Here is a 26,409-nt window from a genome sequence, read left to right on the forward strand (position 1 = left end):
TTCCCCTTTTAACATATGTAACCCAGAGATCGGGAACACCAACTTCAAAATACAAAGATGTTAGTCCTCCCAACACTGGACAGAGCAAGGAGGGCCTGCAGTGCAGGCGACAGGGTTCCACCCCTCCAGCTCCACCCTTCATCTCCCAGACAAGGGTGTACTTTCATGCCATGTCTCACTGTAAGTCACAGCCAGTGTCACCCTGAAAATGCACATTTCCAGTGCCTGAATGAGCTACAGCTGCACTTCCTGTGTCCCAGGAGATCCTGTCTGGTAGGTGAGCTGTGTACCCACGACACACAGAGTTGAGGATGCTATTTGCTGGCTTGTTCTTCATTGCATGCTCAGCCTGCTTTCTTATGTCATCAAAACCACTGATTCAGGGGTGGCACTGCCCCAGTGGTCCCAATCATTAATCAAGAAAACGCCCCACAGACTTCCCTATAGGTAATCTTACTGAGGCGTTTTCTCAGTTAAGAATTGTTCCCAAGTGACTCTGGCTTGTGTCAAGTTGATATAAAACTCACCAACATAATTGTCCCCTTGTCAACTCAACACCCAAACACACACTATTAAACCATAAACTTTTCTTTCTTGTTTGTCCCCAAGATCTCATATTAATAACACTATCGCAGTATAGAACATAATTAACTTTAAAAATCAGTTTTTAAAAATTCACTTTAAAAGCTCATACTCTTTAAAATACACCCAAAAGTTGAAAGTTCAAAACCTCTCTAAATTATCCAAAGTCTCTCTAAAATAGCCAAAGTTTCTCAACTATGGATTCCTGTAAAATCAATTAAAGAGGGCATTAGTGAAAGAACATGGAGCCATAGCAGGAGCTGGAAGGAGAAAGGAAGGGAAAGGATATAAAAGTACTCATATATAAAACTCTCAAAAAAGAAAAAACAAACAAACAAACATGGAGAGCAAACAGGGGAATCCACCAAGCACTGAACTAAGAGCTCTACACCACCATGGTACACGGGCACAGGCACAGCCATGCGCACACATGTACACCACCATGTCACATGGGCACAAGCACAGCCAGGCACACACATGTGCACACCCACACACATGCACACACCACCGTACACTCACATATACAACACTATACATGCACATTGTTTAAAATGCACATATAAACAAGTTGTGAGACATGGAAATATAGAACAGGCCTAAACTGGTACAGCTGAGGAAACGTTTTCTCCAAATGTTAAATGGATCTGGTGTAACATGGAGGATAAAATGCAGATGTCTAAAATCTCCAGCAGCAAAACCACAATGGCATCATTTGGTTTGCTTTGCCTTGTTTCTGGTCCACCACCTTCACCAGTGCCTCTCACAGCTGTCTTGGTGTTCACCTACGTTTCAGAAAACTGACCTATCGGGTTGTAGTCAGTAGATCACCAAACACACGGAGAGACCCACCAGGGGGAACTCGTGAACAAATCACGCACTCAGACTACATGCACACACACTGCTGTGAGAGTTCTTTCAACATGGTAAGAGGGTGCTGGTACTACAAGCAAATGGGAGATACTCGTGAAAATCCTACATACACAAGATGATCAGACAGTTATGGGCAGAGGGAGCAGTTCCCACTCTGAAGACTGGCTAACTTCCACAGCACCAGACAGGGAAGGTGACGCCCCCTCAGGTCTTCCTGAGCAGGCCTTACTCCAGGCTTCATGTACTGAACATATACTGTTCAAAACCAAAAGTGTATTCTTAGCAGAAAAACCTACTGAGCAGCTGTGGTACCCAACGAGGCCTAAATGGAGACCGGACTCGTGTGACCAGTGTATGCATATTGCCACACAACGATGGCAGCCGAAAACCCTGTCACCACCAACACCTCAACACCTCCAGAGAGTCCCAGGAGAAGACAAATGGAGGACACACTTTCTGGGACATGTGACACTTGTGGGAGCATGTGGAAGGGGCCACTGCACTCACTGCCTGGAGAACCTGGCCCACTTCCTTCTAGGAGAGTGAGCCCCCTCAGGAGTACACCCAAATACACATGGGATACATGTCTGCTTTACCAAAGTAGTTACATTCATTCAAACTCCATATTTAATTACTCATGCTGTATTTTTATTTACTTAATCTGGCAACCTCAACTTTTGAAGGCAAACACGCTATCTGGACAAATGATTTCCAGCAAGGTTCTGCATGTATTCATCGCCCAGGCTGTACGCATGCAGACGCTGATGTGAGCTCACTAACACTGTACATAAGAGGAAATATGTCGCAGTGCAGCTGAGGGAAAGAGAAGTGCTGTCTAGGCTTCAGACAGGAGTACTTCTAGGCTAAAAAGTGACCAGCATCACTGAGGTGAAATATTCTGGGAAGTATTTTCTGAGAGCACAAAGAAGCTGTGTTTCAGCCTGGGGGCTGGGAGCAGGAAAGAGATGGGTGCAACTTTAGGAGCCCAGTTTCCTACCTTGGCTGCCCCACATTCTGTTCCTCCACCCCGTCTCCAACATGGAAAGACCTTAGTAAGCACTGCCCATAGCCACTGTTACGTCTCGGTTCCCACACTCATGACTGGCATAACCTTGAGAAAATCTGCCTAACCCTCTCAGCCCCAGACATGCTCATGGCTGGCAAGCACTACCTATAAAGCATCTACAACAGAAACATGATGCAGGGTGTGGCAACTGAAAAAAAGGGCGGGCAACAGCAGGAAAGGCCAAGCAGACAGGCAGAGCCACATGCCTTTAATCCCAGCACTTGGGAGGCAAAGGCAGGCGGATCACTATGAGTTTGAGGCCAGCCTGGTCTACAGTGCAAGTTCTAGGACAACCAGGGCTACACAGAGAAACTCTGTCTCTCTGTGAAACAAAACAAAACGAAGTTCAGTATACTAGATATCAATATGGCAAAATTTAAGAAATTCTCACAGAAAGCATGCAAGATTCCATGTGGGTTACCACTGTGTGGAATGGAGACAATGTAATAAAAATGGGAGTGACCCAGTGAAAATATGTTCACAGCTGGACAAAGATGACTCTCTGAGTCACAAGCAAAAATTCAAGGATGGTAAGAGGAAACTGTATAACTCTGACTATAGAACTCCCACATAAAAGACTGCATGAATAACATTTTAAACAAACAAAAAGAAACTAGAAGGTAGTCTCTTAAACACACAAAATAAAATATCCAAATCTCCAAAACAGTAAGTTAAAAAGCAGAAGGTCAGGGTGAGCTCACTGGTAGAGCCCCTTCCCTACCATTAGAGTGAGAAACCCTAAGTTCAATCCCTAGTACAGTACACACTAGGAATGCACCAACGTTCACAAAAATCAGAAAAATGAAAATTAAAAGCAACACAATAGTCCACATTTCTCTTTCCAGAGAAGTAAAGTACCAAACAAATTCCGATACCTAGGAGGATGAGAAAACACACACATCCATGATGGTGTATGGTAGGTGCGATGGGTAGTGTTGGCTGTCATCCTGAGAGTTTCCACAGTCACCTAACAAACAAGTTTCCATGCACACCTGGATAAAGTCTGGCCATCTGTGTCTGCTGTGTGTATGTCTGTGTGTGTGTGTGTGTGTGTGTGTGTGTGTGTGTCTATGTGTGCATCTGTTTGTGTGTGTTGCATGTGCACACACACACATTATGGTAGTAGATATGTGTGCATCTGCATGTTGGCATGGTACGGAAGCCCTGAGCTGACGGCTGACATCTCTCTCCACTTTATTTTCTGAGGCAGTCTCTCTTGTTGAGCCCAGAGCTCAGTGATCACCACCTTGACCCAGAGAGAGTTCTGTCCTTTTTTATTGTTTTTTATTTGAAACAGACTCACTTACATAGTCCTGGCCTCAAACTCAACCAGATCTGCCAGCCCCTACATCCCCAGTGCTGGGATAAAGTATCACAGAGATACTGCCAAGTTCAGCGCACCTCTGCCTCTTAAAGGCTGGCTGACAGGGGTCACGAAGCCCACCTGGCCATTCCTGGAACTCTGTCCTCATGCCAGTACAATAGGCTCTTACTCTCTGAGTTATCGTCTCCAGCACTCCTGTTACACCTTCAAGCAGTTCAGAAGTGAGGCAGAGGTCGTGCTACCCACACAGAAGCTTTTCTAAGACACACTGAGATATTAAATACAGGTTCAGGAGCAAGGCAGACAAACTGGCCTCCCAAAGGACCCAAACCTACACACAGAGTGCACATGAACACATCCTTACACAGATGCACTCTAAAGACCTGAGGAGGCTACAGATAAAACCCTTTGCAGTCTCCCGTCTTGACAACACGAATGTAATCTGGACTGCTCAGAGACGGCACACTGGTGAACAACTCATAAAACTAAGCAACGGCTGAACAGAATCCTAAAAGGCTGTGGTACTAAAGATGCATCCAGCCTTGAGTGGCATCCCATCACTCCCTACACACACAAAGCCACCTGGGTAAAGAGATGGCCTCAGCAGGTGAGCAAGAACTCTTCCTTGTCCTCTCTCTTCACTTCTAGGTCGTCAGAGGCAGGTATGCCTGGTGAGGAATGCAGAGCCCTGTCAGGAAGATGCACTTGAAGACCCTAATCTTGTCAGGAGACCTTCCCCGGCACAGAGCATCAAGACGTAAAGCTGAGAAGTCAGTCAGGACAGAACCCAGGTAGAAGGCCTCAAAGACGGTAGCAGGCATGGACGAGTGCACAGGGCCAGCAGAAGCATGGGGATAGCAGAAACCCATACAGGATGAAGATGCTGCTGCTGAACCATGACTGTCACCACTGTGCGGGCGAAGGCCGTGGTGGGCAACAGAACCAGCCTCTGACTTCTCTAGGCCCACCTGCTGAGCTCCTGGCTCAGAGCTTCCCAAACACCAGCAGTAGCATCCAACATTTGACCTTCACATTCAAATGAAACAATTTCCACCTCACCCAGGACAACGGAGTACAAGAGGAAGGCACCCGAGTGTCTGAGGTCAGCTGGAGCTGCTCAGACTGAGGCACCATCCTATCTACTCCTGAAGCACAGAACTTACTTCACACCAGCAGAGAGAGCCTCTATCAGTGGCTACTGACTGTCGCCATAGAAACCACTGGTCTTAGCCAGTACCTCCAGACTACTTCACTCATGCCTGGAATGTCAAATGTCCTACTCTGCTCATTGGTCAACTTTCTGATTCTTCTCACCAGTACAGGCCCATGATCCCAGTGTTCAGTTTGATTAGGAGCCTCGCCTGCAATTCTACACCATTGCGGAGACGGTAATGCCCACTGACATTTCTTAACAAGAGGAAACTCCCACCGTGCCCTTAGCATTTCCCAGTTCAGTGTCAAGATGATCTGTAAAATATTCTTGGGCTGGAGAGACGGCTCAGCTGTTGAGAGCATTCAGTATCTGCTCTTCTAGAGAACCTGGGTTCAATTCCCAGCAACCACATGGTCACTCACAACCATCCATACTGGGATCCCTCTTCTGGCTTGCAGGTGTACATGCAGATGGACCATTCATATACACAAAATAAGTAAATAAATCTAAAAAATAAAGATGTCCACTAAAATCCTTTCTTCATAAACCCTGTGGCTATCAGTTCTCAGACACTAATAGGCTCTAATCCCACTCTTTCTAAGCCGTGCAGATTCAGTATTTGTGCACATACATGTTGCTGCAGCACATGTGTAAGTCAGAGGACAGCTCACAGGACTCACTTCTTGCTTTCCCTCATGTGGGTTACAGGGACCCAACTCAGGTTCCCAGGCTTGGTGACAAGGGCCTTTACCCACTGGGGCGTCTCACGGTCCCTAGACTCCTTTGTAGGCCAGAGTAAACACTGAGTGGAAGTAGGACTGGAAACCAGGGCATCGCTTCACTATCAAAGGTCGTCTCCAACTTTCCAGTCCTTTCATCAACCGTTCCAATGGCATTTACACTGCACTCAAGCACTGGGCAAGTCGGTCCTGTGTACAGAAAACTAGGTTTCATTGTGACGGAGGGTACCTGCCCTTCTCATCTGGTGTCTGGTGTCAGAGGCCTGCATGTACACAGTTTCCTATAGGAGGCAGGCTGGCAGACGACAGCCCTGAGTTACCATTCATGCACTGCATTTCAATAACCAATTAGGTTATTAAGTGAAACCAGTAATCACATTAAATTTGGAATACAGCTTATTCATAACTGCTCAAAGTAATTATTCTAGAGTTAAAGCAAGCACATGAGTAACACCCAGACTTGGCACGTCTTTATATGAACATATTTGGCAGCTAACAGCCAGCCCAAATGTCTTACTAATCTGTGAAAATACTTCTTTCAGATCGATGGCTTCCCTCTGTAGATAATGCAGGACCCTGGGCCTCCTCTAACAGTGTATATAAACCACATATAGGGTTGAGTAGAGTCCAGGAAAAAAAGTATTACTTTCTAGTCTTAAAATTAGTTCTATTGCACAGATCTCTAAACATTTTGTTGTTGTTGTTGTTGTTGTTGTTGTTGTTGTTGTTGTTGTTGTAAACAGGGTTTTACTGTGGAGCTTTCACTGATCTGGAACTCACTCTGTACACCCGGGTAGCCTCAAACTCACAGAGCTCCACCCTGTCTGCCTCCCAAATCCTGGGTCTCAAAGGCGTGTGCCACTACTAGCCTGTCAGTCCTTTCAATAGGCAGAGACATATGCAAGTTGTATAAGCAAAGGGTGCATCTACAAACTCTCATGCAAAACTAGCCTCAAATTAGATCCAGCACGTAAGAAATTATTTTAGAAATGCTCCCACCCCAAAACTAAGCCTACAATTAAAAGCTTACGAACTTGGAGCAAAGACAAACACATAACAAAACATTCACCAAGTAAGATTTAATGTTCCACATTCAAAATCCAAATCTAATATATAACTCAGAATTCTAATGTGTGCACACATGACCAATTCCTGCAAAAGCTGAGGAGCATGGCCTGAGCCACGCCCAGGAAGATAGGCACTCTCTGGAGGAGGAACAGAGGCAAGTCAGGGAAAGCCTTGCCCTGTGCCCTAAGCTGCGTTCAGGAAGGCTAGTCCAGGGTTCTGATGGAGACATAGAGGCTTCCCTAAACACATGACACCAAGGGATAAAGTGCACACTCAAGCCTTACAAATGTTCCTGAAGCACAGGGCCTCAGCCAAGAGATAAATCTATGTGACGTCTGAACCAATCACTCTGAGTTCCCACCATTAGGCATTCTCAGGATACCACCCATAACAGCATCAGGTTTTCCTTAAAGAACAGGGCTTCAGAATGGAAGATAGTTCAGTGGGTGACAGTCACAAGCCTGGGGGCCTCAGTTCAGGTCCTCGGATCCTACAAAAGGAGCTGGGTGTGGTGGCTTAAGCTTCCGTAGTCTGAATTTGTGCCTAAATTGGCAGAAGAAGACAGTACATAGGAGCTGGGGAGAAGATGGCTGCATTTTAATTTCAAATAAGAATGTAATAGGAGAGTTTTCCTGTCTATTTCTACCTAAGGTCCACACTCAGCACACAGCCAAACCCGTAACAATCCGATAAATATACGGAGATGGGTGCTGCAGGCAGGGCCACTGTAACAGGAGTAACCAAATCAGTTCTTTAATGCAGCCATACATAAATAGCAGAACAGCTCCCAGCCACTTCACAGGACAAGCATGCTGAGACCTGTGAGACCTGCACTGGTCCACCCAGGCCTAGCTTCTCAGCTCAGGGACTGCAGGTCAGGGTGGTCAAACTCAAAATACACCCAAGGAGATGACCCTGTAAACTCTCTTGCCACTCATTCAAGTACTGCTAGTCAGTCACTAAACGCAGTCTGAACAGAATACATCCAAGGTGATGGTTTTCTGAGCCCCCACCTGTGCTTGTTGGAGTTGTATACACTTATATATACCCTGAACCTCTCTTAATTAAAAATATAAACTTTTGTAATCTTCAGTTTCTACCTTTGCCAAGTCACTTTTGAAGAACCACAGTTCAGTAGTTGTCTGCCACCTTATTCACAATGTCATGCAGATACATGTGTCAGGAATAAAGGCTTCCTGGTCCAGCTCATGTTCAGAAGAAACCACTATGACCAAGACAGCCCCCTACAGGCAGATCCAGAAAACAGCATCCACATCAACTCCTGGATGTCCTAAGTTCTATTCAGGTAAGATTACAGTGAAATGGTATTTAATGGAATTAACACAGACATCTGAATGCCGATTTCAACTGCAGCTATGTCAGGCTGGCTCTCCTTAAAAGTCCAATTCTCTGCATGATTGATTTCTGCAAACATGACCCAACAGTTGTACCCAGGCGTTCCATCAATGTCTTATGGGAGTATAAAATGCCTTGTTTAAAAACTAGTAATCTTGATAGCAAGAGAGGTGGGCATTTTCTAAATCTCTGCATATTTTAAGCAAAGAGCAGATCCTAGCACACTAAGGTTTCTTTTCAAAAACAGCTGGTCCCAAAGCCTCAGCAGACCCTTCCAGACAGAGAGAGTGGCCATATGATACAGCCACGTAACATGCCTGTCTCCTCAGGGACAGCTAAGATCCCACTGCTAACTGTTAATATTCCACTGCAGGGGCTGTCTTGGTCATAGTGGTTTCTTCTGAACATGAGCTGGACCAGGAAGCCTTTATTCCTGACACATGTATCTGCATGACACTGTAAATAAGGTGGCAGACAGCTCCTAATCAGAAAGCCTGAGCATCCTCCTGGAAAGACACCAACCACTCGTGGGATCACAGAAAGGGACTTCAGCAGATCCATGAGACTCCTCAACACAGGGATGTTCCCACAGTGACACCAACCTCTCCTCTCTTATTAAGTTGCAACTTCCTCTTTTTCCTATAGTTAAATACAAAGATGACTCAGTATTATTATAGGATATTGGAGAGAGAGAGAGAGAGAGAGAGAGAGAGAGAGAGAGAGAGAGAAAGAGAGAGAGAGAGAGAGAGAGAGAGAGAGAGTGTGTGTGTGTGTGTGTGTGTGTGTGTGTGTAAGAAATTTGGCTCGTTGGTACTGTGTTTGTCTGACTGCACAAACCCTCAGGGTTTGATATTCAGTAATGCATAAGCCTGCTGTGCTAGCAGCGCTGCCGTAATCCCAGCACTGAGGGATAAAGGCAGGAGAGCCAGAAGCTTGGGTTCATCCTCACTTACATGATAAGTTAGGGTCAGCAGGAGATACTGTCTCAGGAAAAGGAAAAAAGGAACACTTTCATAGAGAAAATTCTCACACTCTTGTATAAAGGAAATAATAGTATCTGATACTTAATAAATAAAAAAACTCAAGAAAAATGTTTTTGAGTAGAGCTGCAGTGATGACTCAGCATTAAGAACACACGCTGATCTTACAAAGGACGTGAGCTTGGTCCCCAGCATCCTAAGAGCTCACAACCACTCATAACTGCAGTTTCAGGAGTCCTGACAGCGTCTGGACTCCATGGGCATGGTGTATGAACAGAAAGCAGGAACACAGATGTAATTCTTTTAAAGTATTTCTTTAAAACTTTTTAAAGCAAAGCTTATCTTGACTCAGTAGCTTTGAAGGGGCCACTGGATTAGTTTATTAGAATCACCTGACTTTCTCACAATGGATGGGGGCAACATTCAGAAGTTCCCCTCCTGCTGGACCTGGTTGTGAAGGCCTGTAATCTCAGCTACTTGGGGAACTGAGGCAAGAGGATTAAAAATTTAAGGCCAGCCTGTGCTCCAGAGTGAGTCCAGGACACTGCAGTGCTGCTCATGAAAAAGTGCTTACCTCCCACTATGCAAGGACATAGGTTCAATCTTTAATACTACAAAAGCAAAAAAAAAAAAAAAAAAAAAATCCTCAGAATGAACGAACATAGCAAAATAATTGGTCGTGGTTCTGGTTCACTGGTCCCTGAGGATGCTAAGATTCCATACAGAATTCCCAAAGGGCTGGGGGGATGCCTTGTGTGCCCAGTTTTGATGCCTCTGTGCACCTAAGTGCAGCAGAGACCAGGTAGCCAGCGCACTATGCAAATCTAATGTCAGACTCACTTGGGCTCCTAGCAAGAAAAAGCAACATCTGTGTGCTTGTCCTCCTCCTCACTGCAGACACAACAGCTCATCTGTGTCTGCTCGTCCTCCTCCTCACTGCAGACAACAGCTCATCTGTGTGCTTGTCCTTCTCCTCACTGCAGACACAACAGCTCATCTGTGTGCTTGTCCTCCTCCTCACTGCAGAGCTCTGCAGTGCGCTCCTCTGCCTATAAGCACCCACCTCAAGTAAGAGCAACAGTCCTCAGAGCTGCAAGACAAGACAGCATGCTGGCCACGTGCAGCCGCAGGTTCACACTGTAAGCAACGCCCTTCCTCACGGCAACTGCCTGATAATGGCAATGTAACAAAGGCAACAGCAAATACTTGGAGTTTATTTTAAAAATGGGAAAATTGTAAAACATCAAGCCAAGGGCCTGGAAACATTTTCATGGCTGCTGTTTGAAAAGAAATCTGTTCCAATTAACTGTCTCTCAGCCCAAAGGGTTATCTGAATCTGAAGAGATTAATTATAACTACAGAGAGATTCTAAGTTAGCCTTTACCCAGATGTCTGGAAGTGAGAGTGGAGAAGAAAAGTGTGTGTACATGAGCGTGTGTGTGTGTGTGTGTGTGTGTGTGTGTGTGTGTGCGCGCGCGCACCTGTGCATGTGCGTGCAAAACAAGCACATGACAATATGACATGTATTTAGTACATGAAAAATATGTAGGTATGTATGATTATGTATCAATAAGTGTTATGTGTTTATAATCTCTACATGTGTGTATTTATGCATATGTTGCAGTATGTACATGTTTATGTGTTCATATGCATGTGTGCTTATCTGTGTGTGAGCAAGTATACATATATATTTTTGGTGTTTATTTGAGCTTCCTTGCATGTGTGTTCACATTCATGTTTGTGTATATGCATGTTTTTATATAGCATGTGTCTGGGGTGTCTATGTATAGTGTTTCTATGCCTGTGTGATGTATGTATGTTCATGTTTGTGTGTACACATATGTGCTTGTGCAGAGTAAGTGTGTATTTTGGGGTATATGGTATGTCTGAATATGTGATATGTACATATGTGCATGTATCCACTGCATGTGTGTTTGCAGTATCTGTCTTAGTCACTGCTCTGCCGCTGTGGAGGGACCCCCATGACCACAGCAACTCCTATAGAAGAAAGCATTTAACTGGAGCTTGCTTACAGCTTCAGAGATTTAATCCATTATCATAGTGGGGAGCATGGTGACATCAGATGGGCACTGGAGCTGAGAGCTCCACATCCTGATCCGCAGGCAGGAGAGCCGGACAGGGACCCCAGTGACACACTTCCTCCAACAAGGCCACACCTACTCCAACAAGGCCACACCTTTTAATCCTTCTAATACTTTCAAACACTGCCACGGCTCATAACTAAGCTTTCAAATACATGAGTCTATGGGGGCCATTCTTTCAAACCACCATACTCTATTTATGGCCTGTCTCCATGAATGTGTGTATCATATATGTATGTGTTGTGTACATGTGTGCATGTGTGTGTGCATGTGTGTGTGCATGTCTGTGTATCTGAATGTGTGATTGTTTGTACATGCACAAGTATGTGTATGGTTTGCGTGTATTCTAAGCATGCACAAGTGTGTGAATATCTGTGTGATACATAGGGAACAAAAGGACATTTCAGAAGACTTACTCCTTACTTACAGATCACAGACACCCAGACGAGACCCTAGACTTAAGAAACCAAAAGTGTTCATTAATTAATTAATAATTCAGCATTTATAGGTGAGTAGCAAAAAGGAGAGAGACAGGAGGAACCAAGAACATCAGTTACCAGTACAGCCTCCAGGACCCAGTAGTTGTAGGATGCCCGGTGCACAGCCTCTGAGCCAGAACCAGAAATAGGGCAGTAGGTCACCAAAACATAGGAGCACCTGAGGACATAGTTCCTCCACCAAGACTGTCTGGGTACAGGGCAAAGGGCAAAAAGCTACACGGGCCACTTGACCTCACCCACCCAGGTCGGCCCGCTCACCTGATGCGGCTTCAGGCACAGCCTCTTCCCCACTATCATCCACCCCTTCCTCGGCCAGGCCAGGGGAGTCAGCAGTGGCGCAGGCTGAGCCAGGGCTGCTTGGCTGGGAAGCTGAATCACCCTCGCTGAGTGAGCTGCAGCGGGCACGGACTGCCCTGTCCCCTTCAGGATCCCTGTCACGGCGTGCACGACGGTGCACACGGGAGTGGAGCACCATCTGGTGGTAGGTGCGGAAGATCTTGCCGCACTCGAAGCACTCAGAGGACTTGCCCTGGCCAGTGGTGGCCGCGGCCCTGCGGTTGGGGCGTGAGGCTGGCCGGGGTTCAATGGGGCCAGAAAGCATGGGGTCCCCAGGTACACTGGCCCTCTTCCTTGGGGGAGCTTGGGTAGAAGGAGCATCCTGTTCTCGCTTGCGTTTTTCCTGGCTCACCAGTATATACTCTCGCTTGTCTTTGTCAAAGGCTACATCCCCTGCCAGTGCCTCATCCCAGGTCCCATACTTGAGGTACTCAGCCGGCTCGGCCACCTTACCCCTGGTGGCTAGCTGCCAGGCCTGATAGCTGTTGACAGGGTCCAACTCGGCCACCCGCTGTCCAGCCTGCCCACTGGGGGACACATCACCAGCCACATATGGTGTCAGGTTCAGGCACTGTAAGAAGAACTGCTTAGTGTTTAGGGGGTCCTCTGTGTCCCCCTCCTCAGCCGGGGCTCGTATCCGGCTGGCTTCCACTTTACGGTGTATGGCGTTATGGGCGTTCAAGCTGTCCAGGTTTGTAAACAGGTTCCCGCACTTTGTGCAGACCTCATAGAGGGACAGGCCAGCGACAATGACTTCCTCCTGCACCACATTGTTGATGGTGGCAATGGGGTCCAGCTCACTCTTGGGTCTGTTCTTACTTCCTGCCTTGGGTCCATGTGCCTTCATATGGTTCTTGAGGAACCAAGGCTCTTTGAATCTCCGGCCGCAGATGTGGCAGCCATGGTCAAAAGAGCCCCGGTGTTTCTTCATGTGTGCCTTCAGGAACCAGGTCTGGCTGAAGGCCTGGCCACACACCTCACAGGGAAACTCCCCAGGGCTCAGCTCAGGTTTGCCGTTCTCCACACAGGCCTCGCTGCCATTGGGCACCTGTGCAGTGATATGGTCCCTCTCAATGTGGCTAAGCAGAGACTCCTCCCGCAGGGTGACATAGCTGCACAGCCTGCACTTAAATGGCTTGTGGGCCTGGTGCACGTGCAGCTCCAGGTCCTTCTTCCGCTCAAACCGGCTCTTACAAAAGGAGCATGGCACCGTGGCCTCAGTGTCTTCCTGAGCGCTGGCCGCACCCTCTACCTCCTTGCGGCTGCTCCTGAGCAGAATCTTGCTGCCATCCATCGGCACAGCCCCGTTCAGCACGCGGTTGCAGGCAGAGGTGCTCTTAGTGGGGCTGGCACAGCCATCCAGGCCCTCAGAGACACGCATCTCACCCAGCTGAGCCTCTCCCGCCTCTGGCTCGTGCCCCTGAATCAACGTCCCTGTCCGGTGACTGCGGATATGAATCTTGAGGTTGCCCTTCTGGGAAGCCCTGTGGTCACAGTAGGGACACTTGTAGGGCTTCTCTCCGGTGTGCTTGCGCATATGCTGTGACAGAGAGCTCTGGAAAGGAAAGCTCTTGCCACAGATACAACAGCTGTGGCAGGCGGCCTTGTCCCCATCCACTTCATGGCTCCTGCTAGCCCTAGGTGGGCTGGGTCCTCTCCTCAGCTCCATCTCAGTCTCTCTGCTGCGATCCATTAAGATGGGAGGACTGTCCCAGCACAGCCTTGTGTTGTAGGGGCCTGAAGTGTTTTATCTCTCCATTTTTAGAGGGGTTCTTGCTGCCCAAAGGGGAAAGAGGTACTTGTGGTGAGTAGGTGCATATTCTGTGATGTGGCAGATGCAGCGAGCACCTGTAACAGAGAGAGACAGACACCGTAAGTACAGCATCCATGCAACTGAGTGCAGCATCACTATGGATAATCTCCATTCTCCACCATCAATCTGAACTAAAGGAAAGGACGCTCACGAAGACGCAAACAGAGCCCTTTGCCCCTTTAAAGGTCAGTAACTAAAATTAATAGTTCTTGCTAAAATAAGTAACTTCTACCTCATCTTCACCAAAAGAGTAAATCTTTAAGAAACCCTACAGAAGAGTGTTTACTGACAGGAGTGTGGAGAAAAGGAGGCTTCCACACAAGAGGATGTAAGGCAACACGTACACCAGAGAGATGGTAAATAGGAGGCAGAGTCTGACTTGATCTGGAGTCCACTGTCCCTGAGTTTCAGAGGTTAACAACTGACAGGAGCTAAAAAGTTTTCATCTGGTTTCAACACTGAGCAGGCAGGCCCTCTTAGGAACATACAGGGACATGATGCAGAAATACCCAAGCAGCTGGGGCCATGGAACTAGATCCTCTGCGGCAGCTACCCTGTCCAGGCTACGTGTACAAGTGCTGTCAACAGAGAAGCCACAAACCATGCTATCACACTTATCTGGCCTGGTCTACACTTTCTCTCCCACGTGGACTCCTTGCTCATATGTATTCAAAGGGCCCCAAGCACCAGCCACAGGACTGAGTCCTGACTCCAGGAAGGATGCCTTTGACCACAAGGTCCTGTGGTTTCCCTTCCTGGGTGTGACTAGTCCATCACCACGCCTATCCCACCAGAGAATAACAGGCACGTTCTCCCAGGGTCCTACCCGCTACATGACAGCCACCCAACCCTGACCCCTGACAGCCTAAATGCTTATGTCCAGTGCAGAGCAGGATATGATGCTGAGAGAGAGAGAGAGAGAGAGAGAGAGAGAGAGAGAGAGAGAGAGAGAGAGAATTCACATGTGGAGAATTTTACAAAACACAAAGAAGCTACATGCCTAGGTTTTTGGTTTGTCTAGCAGGGTGCTCACACCTGCCTTAATCAAACACACAAGGGTCTCTTCCTAAAGAGCCATAGGTACCAGCTCCTCATGTGCTCTGAGTATCCTGATCCTATTCACTGCATTGAGCCAGGAAAGAAACGAGCAGCCAACAGGGGGAGCACGCGCCGCCTCCGCAAACCACTGGGTATGGGAACTGCGGATTCTGAGTGCTGCATGACCACAAACACTCCATCCACAAGGTAGAAATCTGAAAGTGACCTTGAAACACACATGGAGCTGAGGAGAGAACCCAGACCACCCAGGGCTGGCAAGGGCCATGAGATGGACTGGGACGAACGAAGCTGCCTGCCACAGAACAGTTGCTGCTTCTGTTGGAAGGGCTTTTCCCTCCAGAGCCTGCTGTCATGGCACAAGCTTAAGCATGCAGGGGAGAAGCCCCCTACTGGTCTCTAGGAACCTAAATGAAGAGAGGCAGGCCAGGCTGCACAGCGCCCCCTACAGGTCTCTAGGAACCTAAGCGAACACAGGCAGGCCATGCTGAGCAGTGCCCTCTACAGGTCTCCAAGAAACCTAAAAGGACACAGGCAGGTCAGGCTAGACAGTGCCCCCTACAGGTCTCTAGGACAACTAAACAAGCATATGGAGGCTAAGCTAGGCAGCCTCTGCAAGGCATGCCTTCCTGGCTCCTCCACAGACTGCCCAGCATAGCCAAACAGCAGATGCAGAGCACAAAGCTCACTGTAGCAAAATTAGAAGCTTCCTGACCATGCCTCAAGGACAAGCCAACTAAAATAATTTTATCAAGACATTTTATGTGACTGTATAGTTATTTACAGTGGTGGAATATAAAAGGCAAATGACTCCTAGGAAGCACCACCTTCTCCCAGACATTACTTTATACTTGAAAATGCTAAATGAGAAACATATAAAAATATGAATAAAAAATTATGTACATGTAACTTAAAAACAAAATAGGGTATAAAAACCCTTGTATATTTAAAGAATTAGCAATGAATTATATAGTGATAAATTATGGAGAAGAAAAGCACAATCTTGGATGTGAATGGACCCGAAGTAACTTCAGTGCCAGTCTAGGAACATATGTCCATCAATGGTGTCGCATTCCATTCAGCTAGCCAAGCGAATTAGAAGTCACACCAAAGCCTTAGACAAGACCTGGAAAAAATAGCCAGAGGCAAGCAGGGAGCACAGAGGCAGCCCACAGAGCACCCAAGAGTAAAGGGGAACGTTTGTAACATGAAGACCTGCAGGTGCAGGTGCAGGTGCAGGTGCAGGTGCAGGTGCAGGTGCAGGTGCAGGTGCAGGTGCAGGTGCAGGTGTCACCACCAACATGTGCTCCAAAGACACCTGTTCAGCCTCAGTTAGGAGTGAGGTGTGAAACCCTACTTCTGCGGCTACAGTACATAGCTAGTTTTGTCCTCTGTCTCTCCCGTATTCTGTACATCTCCTACCTATTGAGGATATAAGAAAATATCAGAGCCATGAGTACCCAGAGGCCCTACGAAAAGCTCTGTGTGGCTCTGCTCACCCACTGACACATGGCCATCCCTCTCCTCCCTACCGCCTAAATGCTCAGTCTGACTCCAAAACCTTCCCAACCCATCACAGTTGAACACCTACCTGCCTTCACCAGCCCAGAGACAGGGTGGGGCAGAGAGAAGCTTCCGTTTTCTACCTAGCCATCCCCCAAACTACCTTACAGCTCTACCCAGGACTATCGGGTCCCATAAGGAAGAGGAAGGCACTCACTCAGGGTAGGGCCTCTGTGCCACAGGTAGCATAGCCTTCCTCCTCAGTAAGAAGCCCTGAAATCAAGCCTAGGAGACCCGGCAGGCAGGGCTTCAGAGAACTTCTACTGAAGAGAAGAGAAGAGCCGTGCAGATGTGAAGCGTGGCCACAGGCAAGCCCAGTCACCATCAGCCAAGGAACGCTGCATGGGGAGCTGGCCACTCTGACCAGAGGCTGGGCAATGCTCCTTCTAATGCAGGCTGGAGACCGAGGCCTTGTTCCACCACAGATCTTCGTGGGGTCACTAAGGGGCCAAACCAATGTATCTCTGAACTCGTTTCTGGCTACAGGTACAAACTGCTATTAATCAGAGGTGTCGATTGCAAAAACAACTATAGATGCTGATTGCGGATACTGATGGCTTAACTGAAGCAATCACAGTGGTGTATGCCACACAACCTAATGTCCTTAAAGCCCAAGGTCACAGTGGCGAGGATAGTCTCCAACGATTCACCCATCACATTCTTACCCAATGAGCAATGGCCCACGTGCATGTTGTACCCCGTGACTAAGTAGGGTCTAACAAACAGTCAAGACCATCTAGTTAGTCAGAGCTTCCATAAAGCACCTCAACCAGCCTTGTAAAACCAACAGATGCTACCTGGCTACCTAAGCCAGGGCGACTTAGCCGTCCAGAGCTGCACAAGCATGAGGGGGAACCAAAGTGGTGTGTTCTGCTGGTGTGAGGACAGCAGGCTCATGTGACACACTTTATGGGTTTTATATAATACATACCTATTTTTCCCAAAGCTGAAGCTCAGAATTAGACAAGCAAGGCTCTGATGATTTGTTTTGGCTGTTTGGAATTTTAGAACAGATTTCCAGTGGGCCTCTGCCCTGTGCTTAAGTTTCTCTGGAGGTGCAGAGATACTTCTTAGGAAGTGCTATGTGTAATTTCTAAATAGTGTATTTCATTTTATAAAAGCTGGATAACTAGTCTTAAAATAAGGCAAAGTAAAATATTTATGCATCTGAGGTAAAAGCACATGATAGGAATGAAGAGAATACAAAGAGAAATACAGAAAGGAACACATACAGCTGCACTGTGAGATAATTCCTAGACAGAGCACAAGCCCAGCCCAGGCCGGACAGCACCAAGGCGTCACACACAAACAGCTTCCTCTGAGCCTTTACCACCTGAATGATGGCTTTCCCTGGACCTAGGACCATTTGAATGCCACACCCCAGACAGAGGGCTTTTCCTGTTCCTCTGTCACCCAGTGGACTCAGCCAGGTGGAGTGACTGGCCAGGCACCACACTCAATAGACTGGGAACAAAGGTAACTTCTGGGCCCCATACCAAACACACATCATTTCGATGAGGAGTCTACACCTCACAGCATAGACGCGTCACTCCCCACTCACCCTCGCTCGCACTGGGCATCAGCCACAGGTGGACCTGGGGTCACTCTGAGGCTGGGAGGAATAAGCACCCCAAAATGAAACCCCAGCCGCTCGTGGGAAAGGCAATGCATTGCAACTGAGCTACAGGCCAGTTACAGAACAATGTGAGAGACTGAGTCACTCTCAGCACCCCAAGACTGATCACGTCCTCCCCTAGTGTCCACCTAGAGTAACCATAAGCACAGCACTCGGCTCCTAGGTGAGCACAAAATGCTTGGAAAAGCAGAAATTGAGCAAGGGAAGATGAACAGAGGATGCTCCACGGTAAAAGGTGAGGCAAACCCCAAGCTCCAGTTACAAAAGGCACGCTAATCATGTGCCAGCTGGGCAAGAGATGCTTCCAGAAGACCCAGACGGAGTGCTGCTCCACCTGTAAGAACTGCCAAGCTCTCATGAGGGAACTACATCTGGGATTACAACCAGTGTGACTGGGCTCCGAACATCTGGGCAATCCCATGACCCTTTTTTCAATCACAAGTATAGTCTCCCATGATAGCATGCATCTCCTCAGCTAACCCTGAAGCCCACCACCAACCAAAAGCTGTCCCAGAGTATAGTGCAGAGTTATCTAGGAAACTACCTCCAGGCAAGGCACAGTACACAGTCACCCCCACCCCAGGGTACAGTGCCACCAACCTCATGGAGACTTCCAGTCTTCATAGGCCTCTCCAGCTCTTACCACGAGCCCAGAACACCTTAACTCGGTCAATAAGGAAGAATCTGATTCCTGATCTGCCTGTGCCCTGCAATTCTGTGCCCTGTACCTAGTCCCTGAATACCTCCAGGACTCAAGCTCCCAGGAGTGAAACTATCCTACCTGCTGCCCCTGGTACAGCCTTCCTGACAGCTCAGCCACTGACATAGACCACCTGAACCAACACCCAGTTCTGCCATTCACCTCATCAACGTGTGACCCTAGAAGCACAACTCTGCCCCTCCCTCTCCCCGTTCCTCCTCTGCCATTCACCTCATCAATGTGTGACCCTAGAAACACAACTCTGGCCCTCCCTCTCCCCGTTCCTCCTCTGCCATTCACTTCATCAATGTGTGACCCTAGAAACGTAACCCCGCCCCCCTCCCCATTCCTCCATCTTCAGGCTGTTGTCGTGGCCATGCTATGAGCCCTGCATGGCTTCTGTGAGTTCAATTTAAATGCACACCAGCTACACTGTTCAGCACGCAGGACAGATGTTCAACATCTCAGAGGTGTTCAGTGTCTGACTTTTATGAATGAAGAGGATGTGAACAAAGTGGCCAGAGACACCCACTCACTGACACTAGCAGAATCTGGCTCCATCAACTCAAAGGGACAAAGAAGCAGCTTGGGACAGTCCTGAGATGCAGCTATGACTGCTGCATTTCCAGGGCCTTTTAGCTTGCCCTTGACCAGGTTACTCAGCACAGTTAAAAAGCCCTCACCCAGAGCCATGAACACTCACAATACACAGCTAACACGTTCAACATCAGGACACTGTAAAACCCAACTTTACTATGGACTCCGTACCAAGTGGCACTTGCAGAGTGCTGCTGAGTCATTCATACTTCTAGGTCAAATGTGTGATGAACTAGTTCAAGTTACTCTACAGACTCACCCCATGCTCAGGACGCTGGACCTGGTAGGAGGTATGCGCCCTGTTATGCCTCCGTTTCTATGGAACTGGGAATTTGTTGCAAAGACACTATGCAAGTTTCAAATGCCACTCCAGTAAGAAGCACACAGGAAAACAGAAACACTCGTGGAACCTGCACCACGCCCAGCCCTACAGTGGCCCCTGACTCACCACCATCCTCCTCCACAGATGTTCAGGGAAACTGAGACTCAGCAACACAGGTTGGAAGTTACCTTTCCCTAACTCTGATCTGAAAACTTCTTAACATTTAGGATCTACTCAAATGAACAGTGGTTTCTCGGTATTGAGGACGGGTGCTCTAAGACCAAGAAGACCCCATTCTTCACCCCCAGGCACAAAGCCTTCCCCACACAGAGGTGCAGAACAAGGAAGTGGGGTTCACCAGGAGCCCCTGAAGTTTTCTCTGACATGTGAAACAATAGTTTTCTGGCTCGCTGACTGCAGCCTTGTGCTGGTTTGTGCGTGCATTTTGATGTGAACTTCATGACAGACAGTCCAGCTGAGCTCTCTGCTTGCCAGCGGAACCAATACAGAACAAAGGCTGCATGGTTTCCCTGTTTTCCCCAAAACTAGCAAAGTTGACACTATTTATCAGAATGTCACCCTGGGAAAGGAATGAGAGGGCAAGTTTTCAAATGTGTTCTGATATTCACTCATTTCCCCAGCAACCCTGCTCCCAGTGCTTGTCTGAACCCAAGCTGTAGGAGGAAAAACAAAGGCCTGGAGGGAGAAGACCAAAAGCCAAGGAACCCCAACATATCTGCTCAACTCCATCTCAGCTGCTGGGGGAGGGGGAACTAGAACTCCCTCTAACCTGTTGGGGGACTGAGAACAGGACACCCGTTTTTGACCTGCTTGAGTGATAGGACTCCCTCTGACTTGCTGGGAGGTGGGGGTAGGGAACCAGAACTCCATCTGACCTGCTGGGGGAAAGACAGAGCCACCACTGCATCTGCTGGCTTGGAAGTAAAGCCTGGGACTGCTGCCTTCAAACTCCAGGAGTTGCTCAGTTCTGACTCACTCATTAACTCTGTTGGGTTTTACACTGCTTGCTCCAGCTTCCCCAAGACCAGGAAACGTGTCTGTGTCTTTGCCATTGTGAAGCCTCTTAAAGAGAAAAACTGGGTTTTTACAGGAGCCGCCTGGTGCCTGCCAGCTGTGGGAAAGGACCAGGAACATTGCCTATGGAGGGTCAGCAGGCCCAGAGGGCCAGGGCAATGTCCCCACCAGTGCATCAGTTTTTAACACAGCTCAAGCTAGAAAGCAGGCTGGAGAGCACCAAGATTGTCTACAGAGGCAGAAACACAGAGGCCCTGGGACACAAATCATCCAGAAGCAGTGAGCTCTGCTCAGCATATCGTTGGGCAGTTCTGGGAACTCCAGGAGCTGGAGTGGGTGCAGGGCCCAGCACAGCCCACAGGCCATGTGGGAGCTGCCAGTCTGTACTGCAGGACACTGTGAGCTTGTTCTCTGGGAGACAATGAAAGGGCCTCGCAAGTCACACTGCAGAATTATGAGCCATGAATTAAAATACATCATTAACATCTTGGGCAAGCTTATCTGACTTCTTTAGACAAAACACATATTATCTGAACAAATGGGGGATGCCCTGACAACAATGAAGAGGCCCTCTCCTCACAAGCCATTCTGCACAGGATGAACAATTGTGGTTCAGTATCCCCAGACTAGGGTCCCTTGGAGGTCCATGAAGGGATGTATTCACTGCTGTGGAGTGTGCAGGCCACAGGGCTGGGCCTGCAGGCTTCTGTATCCTCAGACCATCAAGAATCCATTATGAACAGGAATCCTTTCCGCTCCAATAGCAAGACCTGAATGCAGGCAGTGCTTCCTGAGAGCCCTCCTCTACTCAGGACCAGGACACAGACACAGCCAAATGCAGAAAGGGCAGCAGGGCTCTGGGCAACCCTGGCTTGGAGGCATCAGAGGAAAGGAGCCAGGGTGTTTCTGAAAATGGGCTCAGCCATGCTTTCCTTGGAAAGAGGCAGAGTGATAAAGAAGGCAGACTTCAGTTGTCTTAAACAAGATCTCCCTTTAAATTCTAGCAAGCCCCTCATAAACTAAAGCGAGTACCATCACACCAGCCCCCAGACAGAGAGAAGCTTCCACACAACTTTCTAGGAAACTGGTCTTTCCAGCAAGACCTTTGTTTCTGCACTTCAGACCTGGCAGTGGACACTCCATGCAATCACAGGAAAGCACTCGAGGTCTAAATGGGACTCTATCTTCCAAAGTAAACAAAGTCTGAACAAGAGGGTGTGTGGGGTAAGACACCTCTGTGCCTTTTTCCTTAATATGAAAACATGGTCACAGCCTAGGAACCAAGGGTTACACTCAGAGGAGCTCAGGAGTGAACAAAGACAGGTGCTTTCTCCCCTGCTACCTACTGGGACAGTAAGCAGACTTCGATCCAACACAGGGTTGGAGTTTGGAATCAAAGTACAAGAGCATCCATTATGTATACCTACCTGTCTGTCCCTGCTCTGAAATTAAAGTCTTCCTGTGAGTTGCTGTTCATGATTTACTATTTTCTAAGTCTTCTATCAGTGACTTGTCACCAGGAAAGTAAACATCACACGGCTAACACACAGTTAGGACAGCAGGCGCCAGGCTGCTCCGTGAGGCTCTCCAGATAAGTGCATGTGTATCTATCCCTCCCAGGCCATACAGAGCAGTGCTGGGGTTTGACAGTAGCCCCAAATTTCTGACGCAGCTCCCAGGCTCAGAAAAACCACCCCCAAATCCGGGCAGCCTAGATGAAGTCTGCTGTTGCAAAGGACTGTTTAACAGTGTCCCGAAGATTGCTGGGCTCCCCTGCTATTGTGACACTAGCCAGTAGCTCAAACACTGGCATCCTCCCCCTCATCATGAAAACCAAGATTGCAAATAACTCAGGAATGCGGAAAACCGGAGGGGGCATGACACCAGAAAAAAAAAATTCATAAATCTTTTCAAAATCTATTTCGAAAATCAGGAAGTCTTCGCTGAAGTTCAGCAACAGTCCAGGTTAGAGTGGCCAGAGCTCCTTTCACAGAGCCTGACGCACAACAGAACCTCACCTCCCCGTGTGGAACAACCTCAGAGAACACCACCTTTGCTATCAGTTCTGATTCTCCAAAGAACTGCGTCACTTACCCAAGCAACAGAAACCTGCCTGACTCCAGGCACTGCCCTACTTGCAGCCTCTCACCTAACATCCGCTCCTCCCTCTCTCCCCATGGAGAACACAAGCTGCTGCGGCTGACACAATCGCTCCTCTGCATCCAAGTTGCCAGCACATTACTGAGAGAACCGCTGGAGCACAAAACTGACAACTGTCCAACTGTCCACAGAAAGCTACTGGGCTCCTGCTAACGATCACCTATGAGGCAGGCCAGTGAATACGAGACACCCTCAAATCCCTTCATTACCCATTTCTCATGAGAGAAATAAACCCCCCAGTAATCAGTTCACTGAAATCTCAGTAAGAACTTACACATCTGATGCAAACAATGCTCTGAATTGAGGACATTTGTAGAAGAGTTGAAAGGCATGTTTTACCAGGCCTTAAGATTTTGTTTGCTGCTATGCAAACACCAACCAATATACCCTGAAGTCACAAAAGGACCAATCTCCCAAAACACTTAACTATACACATATTGCAAATACTACAGCCATTTAAATTTTCCAGATTGGTAGCTGCCAAGAGTGGTGATAACGTGACCTGGTTTATCACTAAAATGCACAGCCCTTCTGCAAAGCAGCCGGAGCCATGAAAGAGGGAGATCCATCAGGAAATGTTTACAAAGACTGATGCCTGAAGAGAACATGATGTCACATTTTGTGGGATTTACCGTTTTCCCTGTCTAAAAATACACCTTCAGACGTGTTTACTGGCACACTGCGGCAAGTTCTAGCTCTGAGGATGAAAGCCCACCTAGACTTTCCTTGTTACGAACCAAAAAGGTCCACACACCAAACGTACCTCTCTGTACGGACGGCTCTGCTGTGTTCTCCCACCACGAAACTGAATGTGAGTTTGTGCACAGAAGAGCTATAACTGTCTCACAAAAATAAGAGTGTGCACACAGAAGGCATCTACCCAGCTACAGCTTCATGGTAAAGGAAATGCTAAAAAATAAGGTTTTTACTTTCCAGGTGCTGAGCTCGGCCCCGCAAGCCATTAAATGACATACTTTCATATGACTCAGCAGGACCTGACATATGGAAGGTTAGACATTGTGTCTTAACACTGGTCATGCCAATCACACCAGTTGCTTGTGAACATTTCCCAAGAATCCAAAAACCATGTCACCCTAGCCATGTGACTATATAAGGGCAGTTCCTTCACCATGACAAGGTCAGGACTGTTGTGAGTATATGTCATTTAATGGTGCCCACATCTACTGCATGATGTCATTTAATGGTGCACACATCTACAGACACCGCCATTCCCCTTGCTCTTTTCCTTCACCTGCCCCACCCCCAACCCCTGAACACAGGAACCTATGCAGTCCTGGATTCCTCTTCTCTAGCCTGTTCAATGCAAATGTTGTGAGCAGATGTGCAAGGTGCTGCTGGGATACAGGCAGAGATTAAACACATGCATCCTGCATCCAGCAAGGTGGGGCCGGGAAGGTGGGGCTTCCCAGCCTCTGCCACACTCAACAAGCAGCTGACAGGACAGGACACGGGAGCTGAGGGCCTGGGAGGCCATGCCTGTTTGCTTGGCAGTGTGCATCTATAGTCCCAGCGGGCAAATAGAGACAGGAAGATGACTGGATCTTGCTGAACACAGAGCCTGGCCAGACTGGTGAGCTCCAGTGCTGCAGCAGGCCTGTTTCCAAAAAACAAGATAAAGAACATTTGAGGAAGACACCAAAATTAGCCTTCACACATACACACACACACACACACACACACACACACAGGGTGGGGGGGCGGCTCATGGAATCAGTTTCATTGAAACCTGCCCCTTATTGGGTCTTGTGCATGAAAAAGTGCTGGTCAACTTCAACCTAAGGATGTCCTTTCCCAAGACACAATCCAGAGTTGGAATCTAGAAAGGTTGTCTCCATACTTCAAACTGGCTTCCCAGGGACACACTGGGAAGCTACCTGTCCCCTTGCCTTGCTGGTCCTCACTGCATCCTTGCCACAAACATTCTCAAGTTTAACATAGGCTAAATGTGTAAAGGTCACCCCCCTTACAATGTAAGTACCAGTAGCAGCTGCTCTTGCTGAAGTATCAAGTCCTTAGAGAAAAGCCACCCTGAAAAGAGGCTTTTCACACAGCAAGCATGATGAACCAGAGACACCCACGCTGTCTTTCTCTGGTGCTGCTAAGGGGCAAGCTGCTTCTTGTGTGGGGTCCTTACCAAGGAGGTTCAAGGGGAACTGTATCCCCCAGAATAACCCAGAAGGGAAGCAGGGCCTAGCACCACAGAGTACAGAGACTGGAGACCCATCAACAGCCCGTCAAAGCAGCATTAGTGAAGAAGGCACAGCCGTGAACATGTAACTGCATACACATGATCCTGCCAGTGGACAGGTATGTGAAGCCAAGGAACGTGTTTGCAGGTACCTATAGCATGTGCCTGAATTTTAAGTGTGCACACATCACATGCTGGTGTAAGTGTGAGCACAACCTAAGCATGTCACACAGAGGTAAAAAGACTTTCATTCCCTTGAGTGAATCTGCTCAGCAGCTACTGTGGGCTCTGGGATGATGCTGGTGCATCCTAACACCCCACCCCCAGCTGCTACCTCTGGTCCTCCTGTTTCTGAGATGGTCAGTTCTATCCCTAACAGATAGCTCAGAAAGTGCTCTGGCCTCACCTCTGTGACAGTAGATACACTGGGCATCGCTATGCTTCTCCCCAGAGTTCAAATTTCCCAGAAAGAGACTCCGGCCACCAGGAGGAAGTAGGAGGTCTCCACTGTAGCCAGGGCAGTCTGCTGTTGTTCAACCCGATGTGCGGATTCCTAGCAAGCATGGTCAGTGTGCACACACTTGAAACTCTGATGGATAAAACTTTCTCACAATCCAGCAAAAACATGTTCAGAACAGACTACCTTCTCCTGTACTGAAGCACCCTCTGTTGAATGAGCCAGCAGCCGTGCCTTCTTAGGGACCCGCTGCAAAGAGCTGCAGTCTTCCTTCTAAAGGGCCTCCACAGCACTTGCACACGAGAGAGCATGGGAATCAGAATGGCATGCCGGGACTGTTCTTAGATAGCCACGGTTCCTATTACTAGTTTAAATGGTGCAGGGGCCAGCTGCAGTCCTGAGACAGCCATGATAGTGGTCAGCCTCACAATAACACACACCAGCAACAGTATCAAGATCAGCCACTGGAAGGAATGAGCTGTTAGCATCCACTGGGTGGGGTCTATTCTACAGAGGACCTTACTGAAACCCTGCAGGAGGTCCTCACTGCCCACACACCATCCCCATGTCCGAATCTCTGCAACCTCATCAGTCTGCCACTATTGATGTAACGGTGTAAGCCAAGAACACACTCGCTCACAAATGAACACTGTGTCTACAACACCCTGTACTGAGCTTTCAGCTTGAGTTGATCCAACCATTCATGTGCTTAGAGAACCCAGCAAGAGGCTAAACTCGCCATATCGCCGGAAGTGAAACTCCACCTTACTGCTGCCAGCAAACT

The 26,409-nt window shown here is 48.1% G+C and overlaps 1 protein-coding gene across 8 annotated transcripts in view; it reads right to left on the reverse strand.

The window, feature by feature from the left end:
- The window catches only part of Znf516 (zinc finger protein 516), a 91,506-nt gene that overhangs the window by 32,995 nt on the left and 32,102 nt on the right, over positions 1–26,409 (reverse strand). For all 8 annotated transcript variants that reach the window (XM_034517853.2, XM_034517854.2, XM_076912353.1 and 5 more), the window contains exon 2: positions 12,000–13,925. In XM_034517853.2, the coding sequence (XP_034373744.1) occupies positions 12,000–13,770 (1,771 nt within the window). In that variant the 5' untranslated portion in view covers positions 13,771–13,925. The remainder of the gene's footprint in view (positions 1–11,999; positions 13,926–26,409) is intronic.

The sequence above is a fragment of the Arvicanthis niloticus genome, chromosome 14 (assembly GCF_011762505.2).
Source record: "Arvicanthis niloticus isolate mArvNil1 chromosome 14, mArvNil1.pat.X, whole genome shotgun sequence".
NCBI classification, from domain to species: Eukaryota; Metazoa; Chordata; class Mammalia; order Rodentia; family Muridae; genus Arvicanthis; species Arvicanthis niloticus.